The 13,718-nt window shown below is 46.5% G+C and overlaps 1 protein-coding gene across 5 annotated transcripts in view; it reads right to left on the reverse strand.

Annotated features, from left to right (window-relative positions):
• Nucleotides 1-13,718, reverse strand: part of LARS2 (leucyl-tRNA synthetase 2, mitochondrial) — a 141,424-nt gene that overhangs the window by 84,175 nt on the left and 43,531 nt on the right. For all 5 annotated transcript variants that reach the window (XR_013450312.1, XM_036095885.2, XM_078078973.1 and 2 more), the window contains one exon: nt 5,130-5,219. Coding sequence is in view for 4 of the 5 variants with exons in the window: in XM_036095885.2 (XP_035951778.2) it covers nt 5,130-5,219 (90 nt within the window). In the remaining variant the exon portion in view is untranslated. The remainder of the gene's footprint in view (nt 1-5,129; nt 5,220-13,718) is intronic.

Below are 13,718 nucleotides of genomic sequence, written 5' to 3' on the forward strand. Positions count from 1 at the left end.
TTAAACAAACCACAACTCCAGGTAACTCCGCAGGCATGCTCAGGCAAACATTTATTGAGCACCAACTGTGTACCAGGCATTCCAGGTTCTTCACAAGCACCGACTTGGTTAATCCTCAGGGAATCAGGGAGAAGAGGCTTATGGCAGGCAGAACAATCACACCCAAAGATATCCATGTCCTGGTCCCAAAACTGGTGAATATGTTACCTACATTGCGAAAGGGTCTTGGACAATATGATCAAATGAAGGATCTTGAGATGGAGAGATTAGCCTGGATTATCCAGGTGGGCCCAAAGTCATGTCAAAGACTCTTCTAAGAGAAAGGGGGAGGCAGAAGAGTCAGAAGGAGATGGGAGGGTGGAAGCCCAGGGCAGAGAGATTGCAAGATGCTATGCTCTGGCTTTGAAGATTGGGGGTAGGGGGAGGGAAGTGGGGTCAAAAGTCAAGGAATGCAGGCAGCTTCCAGAAGACGGAAAAGGCAAGCAATCAGATTCTCCTCTAGAGTCTCCAGAAGGAAGGCGGCCTGGCTGACATCTTGATTTTTATCCCAGTGAGACCCATTTCATGGGCTTCTGACCTCTAGAACTGTAAGACAATCAATTTGTGTTGTTTTGTATATATATACCACATCTTCTTGTGTGTACACACACACACACACACACACACACACACACACACACACACACACAGGAATACTATGCAGCCATCAAAAGGAATGAAATCTTGCCGTTTGCAACGACGTGGATGGAACTGGAGGGTGTTATGCTGAGCGAAGTAAGTCAATCAGAAAGACATGTATCCTATGATCTCACTAATATGAGGAATTCTTAATCTCAGGAAACAAACTGAGGGTTGCTAGAGTGGGGTAGGTGGGAGGGATGGGGTGGCTGGGTGATAGACATTGGGGAGGGTATGTGCTATGGTGAGCGCTGTGAACTGTAAGTGTAAGACTGTTGAATCACAGACCTGTACCTCTGAAACAAATAATACGTTATATGTTAAAAAAAAAAAAAAAAAGAAGATAGCAGGAGAGGAAGAATGACGGGGAGGAAATTGGAGGGGAAGACGAACCATGAGAGACTATGGACTCTGAGAAACAAACTGAGGGTTCTAGAGGAGAGGGGGGTGGGGGAATGGGTTAGCCCAGTGATGGGTATTAAAGAGGGCACGTTCTGCATGGAGCACTGGGTGTTATAAGCAAACAATGAATCATGGAACACTACATCAAAAACTAATGATGTAATGTATGGTGATTAATAATAAAATAAAATTTAAAAATTTGTGTTGTTTTAAGACAACCCCGTTTGTGGTAATTTGTTACAGCAGCAACAATAGGAAACGAATACAAGTTGTTCCTAAGAGAGAAGCTGTCAGTGGGGAAACTGGACTGTAATCCCCAAAGGCATGCGTCATGCAGGGGGATCGAGGTTAGGAGAAGAGAGACATCTGGAGCCAGCAGGACAGCTGTGTCCATGCAATGAGACCCTCCCCCAGAACCCCTTCCGTCTTCAAAAAAGTTACTTAGCTCCTAAGATGCTGCATGTGATTGGCTTTGGATCCAACCCAACAGTGACGAGGTTCAGTTTCCTATCTGGGTTTGATGTGCTGTAAAACAGAGGTGCCGTGAACAAACCCCGAGTGCAGAGACAGAGAAACAAGCATCCTACGTACAGGAATACTACAATAAATATTCAGTATATTCACAAACTCAACTGAAACAGAAAATAAATAGCTACAAAGAATAAAATCCTATGAAGGAATATCACACGGCACACGTAAGGGCTCCGTGTGAGAAATGTTTATGCTATTAAGTCAATGTGCCCCATCATTTCAACATCCCATGCATATACAATAAACAGTAACCACACCACTGAGGCGCGGGAACGTTGGGTAATCCAATATAACTGCTGACACTCTTCCAACAACTGTTTACCCTTCCCCGCGGTTTAGCTGCAGTGCACCCTCCGCTTTGCTATGGCTTTTTCATGCCTCACTCGGATTTGAGTTCATCCTTGCTGTCACCTGGGAAACACAATGTAGCTCCTGCTATCTCCCTCCCTCTGCCTGGACCCATGGGTGACGCCAGTGTGGAAACCCTTTTTGGATGTAATTCCTGGAGCAAGGGAGGCTCTTCTGGGAATGCGCCTGTCAGGCTGCCAGGGCAGTACCGAAATCTGTTGAGTGGAAGTGGGACTCTGATAATTTTCCACTGATTCTCTTCCTACCCTTTTACTTCTGACTACTGAATAATGCTCCCAAGAAAAATTACCCAGATCTTAGAAACAGACCAAAGGGACTAGGAGGTCCCTTCCATGTGGGCTGGGATCGTCTAGCGGGCCCACATCCCCCAGGGATGATCTTTCTAGAGGCAGGTATCTTTGTCTGACTTCCTATTTACTATTGTTCAAGCTGTTTTACAATCCCGCCTGGGTGCGAGGGGAGAGGTTAACTTGTAGAAAACTCAACCCAATGCAAATGGTTTCTTTCTGAGAGTAATGCCAACAGCTCCCATCCAGTGGCAATGCAAAATCTTAGCAAAGACAGCTCCCAAAGTTAGGTTTACAGCCTTGTAGGACGTTAAGTGGCTTGGATTCTATTAGCAGATTCATTTCAGTGTTCCTCTGACTCTATCAGTCTCCATTCCTTGAAATCTCGATTTGAACCAGTCTTAACATACGACTGGTTTCCTAACTAATTAATGAGTTGGATAAAATCTCTGATGCATGTTCATTTTGTATTTGGGTGGGAACCAGGTTTGTAACTTTTGTAAACTATGCTTTAACAATGCAAAAAGATATGCTGTGGGCAGGAACTCTGGACAGGTATTCTCGTCTCTCACCGTTCCTCACCTGAGGGGGCTCTGGGCCCAGGAACAGCTATGGTGTTTTAAGAAATTAAACTGACCCAGGACAGTATGATCCAGTTCCACAAAATTCTCAATCAATTCATCCCAAATGCTAATGGGGGGTTGCTCAACAACAACGTATTTTAAATAATCAACCTTTTAATATTCTTAATTTAAAGACGGGAACAGGGGTAAGGGCTGTTTACTTTGGACAGTGGTTCTCAAAGTGTGACCTCTGGGGGTCCCTGAGGCCTTTTCAAGGGGTCTGCAGGTCAAAACTCTTCATTATAATAAGAAGATGCTGTTTGCTTTTTTCCCTGTGTTCACATCTGCGCCGAGGGTGGGGAAGTGATGGTGAGTGAGACCGTCAGCCCTCAGCATGAAGCAAGGCGGCGGCAACGAACTCTACGAGGGGTCACTGGATTCTTTACCATTGTGCACTCCTGGGAGAAAGGGGGGAAAAAAGTCAGCTTCACCGATAATGTGCTTGATGAGGCAGTAAAATGGATTCGTGTTCTTAAATCTTAACACTTGAGCATACATCCTCATATTTTCTGTGAGGAAATAGGACGTAGGCCTAAGTGGTGCCACACAGCGGAGTTGGGACAGTTGTTTTGAGAAAAAGCACAAACGCGACTGTTCGAGTGGTGAGCAGGATTAGCCAGTTTTTTTTTTTTTTCATGTAACTATGTTTTTATGCGAAAGAATGACTGATGATAAACTATGGTGATTGAGACTCAGGAACCTGGCAAACATGCTCGCAAAAATAAACAAAGTGAGCCCACTGCTCCGAGGGAAACAACTGATGGTTTCTGTTGCCAATGATAAAATTTGAACTTCGAAGTGAAAAAAAAAAAATCAGCATTTTAGAAAACTTGCTTCCGCCCACCATGAACTTCACAGCTTCCCACCACTTAAAAACTCTTCTGATGGTGTTCTGAGACGAAATATGGCAACATTTGGAAGATCTGCATAACTCACTAGACCAGATTTTCCAAGTGACCGATGCATGATGTTACAAGATGATGCACAGGGGGGAAAAAAATCCATTCAAAGTGCAAGACAAACCAATGCATTTTAATGTAGCAGAGTATAAAAGTTAATTGATGTTTCAGATTTAACACTGCAACTAACTCTGAAGAAACCACCACTTACTGAGTTTTGGTGTAGTATCAAAAAAGAACATTCATGAATAATCTGAATGGTTATCAAAATATGCCCCCACTTTGAGCAGCTTCTGTCCGTTAGTTCTTCTGGTGTTTACCATTGTAACTTTAGTAAAATTACAGTTCGATTTTGGCATATTACCTTTAGCCAGTTTTACTGACCCTCTGCCATGAAATATGAGATAGCATGATCATACAGCCTTCCTTCCACCCTCTTCTAGTTTTTGGGGTCTTTGTTACCTTGAGCTGTAATAGCTACCTTTCTAACTATTAAAACAAAACAGATGTACACCTCTAGTTCTTCATCTCTGCCTCCTTGTTATGAAAAATAAAGGGATCAACTCACACTTGCTTCTACTTTTCTTCCCCAATTTCACCTCCTGATTTTGGTCAGCCATATGATTTTTATTTTGTCAAGGTTTACGACATTTTGGTTTTATTCTGAAATTCAAATCGAGCCTTCTGCATTTGTCTCCATACTGATTATAATTTTCTTCTAAAGATTTTGTTTATTTATTTGAGAGACAGAGAGAACGAGCAAAGGGCGGGGAGGGGTAAAGGGAGAAGCAAACTTCCCACTGAGCAGAGAGCCCAATGCAGGGCTCGATCCCAGGACCCTGAGATCATGACCTGAGCTGAAGGCAGACACTTAACCGACTGAGCTTAACCGACTGAGCCACCCAGGCGCCCCTATAAGAGCTGTTCTTTAAATAGCACCTTGAATCTTCCCCAGGCCATGCAAGGGAGATGCTACCACACATATAGCAGGTGAGAAACCACAATTCCTCGAGTTAAGCTACCCAGGCTGAGAGAGGTAGCTGAGCTGGGATTGGAGAAACTTCCTCTCTTCCTATGCTCCCTCCTTGATATCATGATGGGCACCAGACACTTTGTGGTGGAATTCAAGGCTGACAGAAGCCCCAGGCCTGTCCTGGAGGCACCAAACTCAGCCAGGCAGTAGATACTTTCTGGGTCTGCCATGATTGAATTCATGAACTTGAGGTAGGGTTCATTTCCAGTGCTTCTGTGTAGGGTTCATAGCTTAGTTAACCGTGATGTGCTCTAATAAGACTGAGAAGATTTACAAAAATTGTACAGTGCAGCTCACTTTAACTTACCTCCTTTTGATAGGCAAGCCCAGCTTCATAGAGCTTAATAAAGAGGTACTGAGTCCATTTGTAGTAATCTGGTAAACACGTAGTTATTTCCTGCCAAAGAAGGGGGAAAAAATTACTCATGGGCCAGTGTAAACATTCCCCCTCTCCCCACCACCAACGTATGCACTGGCCTTGCAATTCAATTTTAAAAAGCAATCACACCGCAAAAATATTTACCAGCCTACATATATCTTCTCCCAATTCATAAAGTGAGGGAAGAAGCAATTCATTCTGGGAAGAAAGCTATTACTGAAATGCCATCCCTACCTTTCCCAGGGTCAGTTTAATGAAAAGAAACTCAATGTCTTCTGCACACCTCTCCCCTGGGCCATGCAAGTAACAGGTGAATGACACTGTATGAAATTGGGCATTACCATTTTGTCAGCGTGTATTTTGGGGATCGTGACGCTAATTCACGAACGTAGTTCAATTTGAAAGCAATCACAAATTCAAGAGGAATATCTGCCTACTTCAGTAGTATGCTCATTTGAAAACAAATCTTCTGTTTCTCCATATAACTGGGCCCTGTAAGCTCTTTTAGACTTATTTATATTCCATTTATTCCATTAGGTGAATCAGGCTATTGCCTGGTTAGGAAGACCCATTAAAATCATTATTAAAAATTAAACTTAGTGAGAAATCACCTGGCTTGTATTTCCAAGCCTAAATCTAAGGTTCTGAAAGTTTGTTTTCTGTCCTGAAAACACACTTACTGTAGAATCTTTAAAAAGAAGTTACTGATTAACCAATCTCCAAGCTGACAAAGTCAAGTAAGCATAAAACCTCTACACTGTCACACTATTTCTTTTCAAGCAGTCCTTAACTTAAAAAAACAGCTAACATAGAAATGAACATAGGGCAGGGATCATTCTAAATGGTTCCATGTGGAATGGACTATGGATGTAAGGCGTACTTCTATCAAAAGTGCAAACAACCCAGTCTTTCTGCAGGTGAATGAATGAAGAGAGAGTTGAAAACCCAGGATGCGAGGGCATGTGGGACAGGAACTGGGCAAGGTGTCAGGTAAACTGGGGCCCCCAATGGGCTATTTTTCTTACGTAAGATTCTTGCGTCCTTTTAGGCGCTCTTTTGTAAAAACAGCAGAGTAAACTCCAAGAAAACAAGGAATTCAACTCTGATCACTGGCTCTATGCCTCCTGTTGCAAGGCAGGTAGTGAATAACCCGCCAGTCTAACAGCCTGGCTCCCACGGGAGCTGGTCCCCCAGCGGGCTGGCCCCACGCAATGCCAGAGCCGTGAGGCGCACAACACAGCTCCCAAGGGCCCAGGACCCCAGGTCTGCAGGGGCGTCATGCACCAAGCACTTTGCCAACTCAAGAATGGGACCACCACACGATGGGAGGGCTTGTTCCCCCAAACCTCCAAATTCACCTTCCGAGATTTCCTTATCTTTTCTCTACCGGCTACCTGCCCAACCCCAGCCCTTGCAGGCAAGGCACAGAACTAACTCATTTTCCCCAGTTTCCCAGAGAGGCCACTTAAGAACTCCCATTTTCTAACAAAACCCAGGGTAGGAGCTGTCCTCCGTATGTTTCGTTTTGCTCAGGTTGAGGCACCCCAAAATCTAAATGGATATAAGAATGCTTGCATGTTGTTGTATGTTAATTAATTGAATTTAAAAAAAAAAAAAAAAGGATTGCTTACATGTTGAATCAAACTGGTCTCCCTCACATAGGTTTCACAAATTAAATTCAAATCACGTCGGTCCACGAGATGAACTGGGGCAGTGGAGGCGGGGTGGGTAAGGGGAACTGGGTAAAAATATTCCCAGACCTTGTTATTGTGAATGTCGTTTAAAATTCTCATCTGTTAGAAGTTTAAGGAAACATGTGAAGCAAATGTGACCAAAATCATGACTACTGTTACATGGGGCGGGGGGAGGGGAGTTCTCTTTTCTCTATTTCTCTATATATTTAAGTTTTTCATAAGAGAATATCAAAATACTTCAAATGAACACGTGTGTGTGTGTGTGTGTGTGTGTGTGTGTGTGTGTGTGTGTATGTTCTCAGCCCTTGAATCTGCCTCTGTATTGAGAGAAAAATTAAACAGCAATGGAACAGCATTATTATATCCATCTTGGATTATGGTTTTGAAAACCACTTTAACCCAAAATAGAAAAAAATGATGATAGATCCAGTCAGGAAAAAAAGGAAAAGATCGTTACCCAACCAAGCATTAGCCTACTTTCAGTCAGATGTATAACGCAAAGTGCCTTCTCCCTGGAAGTGAGGAGAGGCGAGGTGAGGTGAGGCGAGGCGAGGTAAGGTGAGGGATGGGGGGACTGTGGGTCCCCTTCTTGCACCCTGGCCTCAAACTTGGCTCTGACCCGTTTTCTTTATATTGGGTTTCTGCACATATTGTTTGAAGAAAAGGTAATAACAGCTGCTAAAAGAGCACCGTTTGAAAACCACTGCTCCAAGGACCCTTACCCACTCCTGACAGTTTGATTTCGATGTATGTTCATTCACCTGCCCCCAGGCTGCAGTGCCTGAGCGGCCCAGAGGAGGCAGGGGATGCCCCTGCCCCTTTCCTCCCACCTGCTGCACACAGGGCCCAGCCGGCGCCCTCAGTACTGCCCACTCCACCCGTGAAGAGATGCCAGAGCAGACAGGAGCCCGTCCCATAAGAACCATAAACGTGGTCCGAGATTGACCCTGTTCAGAAATGCATTTCCCGAAAAAGTCACAGAACCCTTCTGGAACCTCTCTTGATTTGCTAACTTTGAAAAACTCCCCAAAACCAAAAGAGCTATTTCTGGTCTTCTAATGCCTCATCTCAGTACCAACCATCAAAGACATCTTTCTGAAATTAAACTGCTTAAAAGTCTTAACTTTTGTCAAGTGGCTAGACATTCCATGTCTGGGGAACGATTTACTCAAAACCCAGCCCTGTGGACAAAGATCTTGGGGGGGGCGGGCACTGCACACACAAAGATGTTAACGGCCCTTCTTCCTTTCTTTCCCTAAGAAGAGGGTTCTCAACGCAGAACATCCTCTCCCCAAGGGCATCTGGTAATGCGGGAGACATCTCTGTCACTTCACAGTGGTGGTGCTACCCTACAATGCACAAGACAGCCCCTAGAACAAAAAACTATTTGCCCCAAATGTCACTAGTAGCAAGGGGAGAAACCCTGCTTGAAGGGTTTTGATCTTTTTATTTTTTTAAAGATTTTTGTCAGAGAGAGAGAGATCGAGAGAGAGCACAAGCAGGGGGAGTGGGAGAGGGAGAAGCAGGTTCCCTGCCAAGCAGGGAGCCCCATGCGGTACTCGATCCCAGGACCCTGGCATGACCTGAGCCGAAGGCAGACACTTAATCGACCGAGCCACCCAGGCGCCCTGGTTTTGATCTTTTTAGTTTTTGAGTCTGTGACCGCAGGCAGATAAAGGGAGAGCAAACAGAACAACTCTCTGGCGGGCATTCCATAAAACACTACACAAGTGGAAACCCAAGGAAGTTAACTTAGAATTCCTTCTCCAGCTGGTGTGATGGCATCTCTGCTGAGGACGTCTTGCAGGGTTACACAGAAATGCTAGGGGACGCAACCTCCTCGCCCTTCTACCAACTCCGAGACCAACTGGAGGGGAGGCCTGTCAAGTCTGGGGGTGTTGCAGCTATAATTCTGGAACTCTGTTCTGCACGCAAAGTGCTACTGGGAAATGGGCGATCGATTTTACTACCTAAATTTTCAATCGTGTCATATGCCTCCACGTAATGCCTCCAAGTCACTGTCTGACTTGGAGAATCTCACGTAATGCCTTCATGTAATGAATTTCCTATTTTGAAGTCGGAGAGGCATACGAGTTTTTCTTGATGCCACATCAGGTTATCCCCCTCCCACGAGAGAGTTGTTGAACAAATCAGAGTTTAAACAGCGTCTGTTGGAATCCGGCCCCCTCCAGGCCCAGCCCTGCCGGTGACCCCAAGGGGGAGCCCTGTGTCCGTGGCTCTGTTGCCCACGGCTGCCCACAAGCTGTGGGGTAGTGCCAACCTGGTAAGACCCCTCCACGAGACCACCAGAGAAGTCAAGCGAAGGATGTGCACGGTCTTCCAAATCCCTCTTCATTCCCCTGCTTTCCAAATAAGCCAACACCCACGTTGCTATAGACTTGTTTTTAAAACAAAACCAAGCAATTCGAAGTTATCGCTCCAAAAGCAACGGCAATTCAGCCGAACGCCACATAGATCTATATAAAGGTGTCGACTTTTATATCCCCCTGAACTCCAGAAAGCACAACCTAGCTGTCAAGAGGCTGAATTTATGAATCTGGGATCTCAACTAGCATCATTCCTCCGCACTGCAATTCTACATTTTACAATGCCAGGTTTTTAGCATGAAAAATATTTTGCACACTCACAGCCAAACACGGAGCCCAACGCAGAAGGTGAGCTCCCTCAGAACAGAAGTGAGGCTCAACACGTCATCCCCTGAGATCTGCCATTCATACTTCACTGACCGCTCAAGCTCCTAACTGAGCCGGCCTTGCTAGGGGTTCCCGCAGCACACCGATCGGGCCATGACGAAGCCTACGGAGGCTGAGCCAACTTTACTGTCCCTGATATGAAACAGCATTTGGCCTGTGAAGGAAGAATCGGGGCAGCCAGTCACCCTCTGGGTACCTCACTGAGACCTCCTCAGGCTCACACTCCTCAGCCCACGAAGACTTGGACAGAGCGTGATCTACGGGAGAGACATTCCACTTTGGGGCCGACTGACTCGGGTTCAAGTCCTAACATCATTGTTAGCTTTGTGGCCCTAGCCAAGTGTCCTCCATCTAGAAAACTGGGGTAACGAAGCCCATCCGAGCGGGTGTTATAAGGAGAAACGCAATAATGTATACAGAGCCCGTACTGGCCACGTAGGAGGGGTCGCTGGGCTACTTCCCTTGGCTGGGCCCACAGTGTGTCACGGAGCAGTCGGGCCGGCTTCCTTGTCACACACTCAGAGGCAGGCCACCGGGACAAGGCGAAAGGGAGAGCAAAGGACCTAACTCATGGTCACTTTGCATCACTATCCCTTCCCAGATACTGGCCTTCTCACTACAAAGAGATGGTGTTTATGAGGGAAAGACCAAACACATGATCTAGATGGAGACCTCCACACAAGGCCATTCCGTCCGTCACCTCTGGTGCACACCCCCCCCCAACCCCAACACACACACACACACACACACACACACACACACACACACACACACACACACACACGTGTACACCCAGGCAGGGAGAGCCACCTCCCCAACACCTCTCTGCTCTGGCAGGATTTACTTGGGTCTCTGTTCCTTGATTCCCTGGCATCTCTGACAGAGACCGGTCCCAGATCACAGAACAGCTAACATCACTCAAAGCCATCATGCATTTAATTTGCCTTACAGCCTCACCACAGTCAGGTTCGCTATCAGGATTAAACGCAATAAAACAACCACCTGAGGCTACATGTTTATTAAGTCAGCCATTCAGCAGCCCCATACACGGTAAGAAAGGTGAGCAATCGCCGCTTCCAGTGGCCAGGCATCAGCCACCTCTCCCCGGTCTCACTGCGAGCCTCCTGCCTTCAAAACAATGAAGCCTGGAAACAGAGGACAGAGGTGCTCCAGTCCCTTTTCTAAAACTGATCTTCTGTACCATGCATTTTTGTCATCTGTTCCTTATTGCATCAGATCCAAAGGAAACATACGGTAATGACCTTGTCTTTATTTCATCTTAGGTTCTCCAATCCTAAAGGGAAGGGGCTCTGAAAACAAAGCATGGCTCAAAGGACACAGAAGCAGACCTCAGGATTCCTATTGTGCAGCTGAAGACAAAAAAAAAATCCAGGCTGCATCAGATATTCCTCACTGGGGCTGGTTCAAGGTTCCAGTCCACAGCTCTGTGCACCTGCTGTGTTGGAAGAAGGAAGAGGGAGAAAATCTGCCGGAATGGGACATTAACAGCCACCCCCACATTAAGTCCTCTAAACTTAGCACTGGCTCTCAAACTTGGTGGCACCCTGGAGTGGAGCTGTAGAAGTTCCTGGTACCTGGGTCTCACCCCACCCCCGGAAATGTCACGAGCAGCCAGGGTTGAGAACCACTGCAAAGAGGTTCCCCCCAAATACATCTCCCTCCCAAATACTGCATCAGTGGCAGGATCCGGTCCTGCCCTTGTGTCTTCACAGAACTCAATTGGGCTTCAACAGGAGCCCAGAGCCCAGCTGAGTCAATACGTGATTTCTAACAAAGTCCCCAGCACCCTGTGCTGACAGGTGGCCTGGATTCCTGTCCCGCCCAGCACAGAACTCACTCCCTTCTCACAGGGAGTACTCACCCTCCTTGTCTTCCCCAGACAAACGCAGTCAGGAAACAATAAGAAAGAACCGCTTGAAACCCACCTCTCTAACAACACACACAGCACCCTGACTGGGTAACTACCTATGCTCTGTGGTCAGCTGCTTAAAAAAACGCCAGACTGACAGCTCGTTTCTCTGTCCCGAGGAAAAATGCATCCTGGAGGGGAGGCTACAGAAAACCAAGGAGGGTGGCCTGGCCCTCCCCTGATGCTTCAGGGGAAGAGGGTGAGGAGGAAGATGTCTAAATCCTCAGTTGGATGCCCCTAAGGGGGACCTCGGGCAGGAGGGGGGGGCGCAGAGAAAGTGAAGGCAGATGGCGCAGCACAGCCCTGTCCTCGAGTCCTCCTTAGCAGGTGACGGGACACATCTCTACACGGCTCTACACGGCTCTGTGCTCCCACACTGCTCTTCCCTCCTACTCTCGTCTCCCTCCCCACGGCAGCTCTGTGGAGGCAGGTACTGTGTGTGCACGCTGCTTTACACATGAGGAACCTGCACTTGGCCGGGGCGGGGGGAGGGGGCAGCGCTCAAGGCTGCCCAGCTCAGGCGGGGGGGCCGGGTGGGGGGGTGCAGAGGGGACCTTGGAACCCAGGTCTCTCAACTCAAAGGGACATCGGGGAGTGATACGGCACCTTGAGAAATACACCCTGGAAAAAAAAAAAAGAAATACACCCTGGCTTGCCCGGCTGCGCCTGGACTGACTCAAACACATGCTCCCAGGAGGTCTGGGTGAATCAAGCAGAAGGAAGGAGCTGGGGCACTGCTCCAGAAAGGAATACCGGGGTGAATATGCTTTTAGCAAAAACAACAGCAGTAGACATAACGATAATGAGCATTTCCCAGGCACTGACCAAGTGCTGGACTTGGTTTTGGCCCTTTAGAAGCATCTCATTTAGTTCTTATTATGATCCCGGGAGTCAGTTACTCTGGTTATCAAATGTGGGCTTGAGCTCCCTGTTTAAAACTGTAATTTACACCCCCCATCCTCCGCCTGCTCTTACCCTTTCCTACTTTTTTTCTTTCCATAGCACTTATGACCTTCTAATGTACTTTATTACTTATTTGTCATGTTTATTGCCTATCTCTGTCCACCCCCCCCCCCATTCCTAGTGTACTGGTTTCAAGGTTCCTCCGTGAAAGAAAGGGTTTTGTCTTTTTTCCTCCCACTGATACATTCCGAGTGCCTAGAACACTACCTGGTACAATGGATGTTTAGTAAGTGGCTGTTGAATGAATACAACATCATTTTACAGATCAGAGAACCAAGCCTCTGAGTAACTTGTTTAGGGTCGCCTGGCTAGGCGGAGGCACAATTAGGATCCAAACATGGGTCTGAGTGACTTGGGATCTGCACCTCTACAAATGATTTCCTCCTCTCAAAGTCACTCGACTTTTATTTTTTTTATTTTTTTTTAAAGATTTTATTTATTATTTGACAGAGAGAGAGAGACAGCGAGAGAGGGAACACAAGCAAGGGGAGAGGGAGAGGGAGAAGCAGTCTTCCCGCTGAGCAGGGAGCCCCATGCGGGGCTCGATCCCAGGACCCTGGGATCATGACCTGAGCTGAAGGCAGACGCTTAACGACTGAGCCACCCGGGAACCCCTCACCTCGACTTTTATAAGATGTGCATGCCAGGTGTTTTCAAAGCAGGGAGAGCTGTGCGAACCAAACACATACCACATATACTTAAACTTGTGTGACAAAAGTTTACACAGTTGTCTTTCTATTTGAATATTTGTACCACGTGCACTAAAGCTAGATTGAATGAAATGGCTTAAATACTATACCCTTTACTTACGTAAACACTGTATAAATGTTTAATGACCTACTTGATACAAAACTGACTATATTTTGTGGTTTCAATTATATAATGAAAAAATAAAAAGAGCATCAGAAAAAAAAAAAAGGCAACGTATAAATACACACTGGGTTGCGTCAGGATGACACTGAGCATGGGTGACTTTCTTAAAATTATAAAGAGTTTTTCTAAACTTCCCTGATTTCATAGTGACCCAATACTACTTGGAATCAGCCTACAGTTTGACAGCTCTTGACGAGACTTCCTCCTTGGTGACATCCTTACGAGGGACCCTGTGCTGGGGCACCCAGCTGCGCCAAGCCTGGATTCCTATCCCACAGAAACTGTGAAGACACAAATGCTGACTCTGTGAAGCCACTAAGTTTGGGGACAGTTTGTTATGCAG

This window comes from Halichoerus grypus, chromosome 1, assembly GCF_964656455.1.
Source record: "Halichoerus grypus chromosome 1, mHalGry1.hap1.1, whole genome shotgun sequence".
Classification (NCBI taxonomy): Eukaryota; Metazoa; Chordata; class Mammalia; order Carnivora; family Phocidae; genus Halichoerus; species Halichoerus grypus.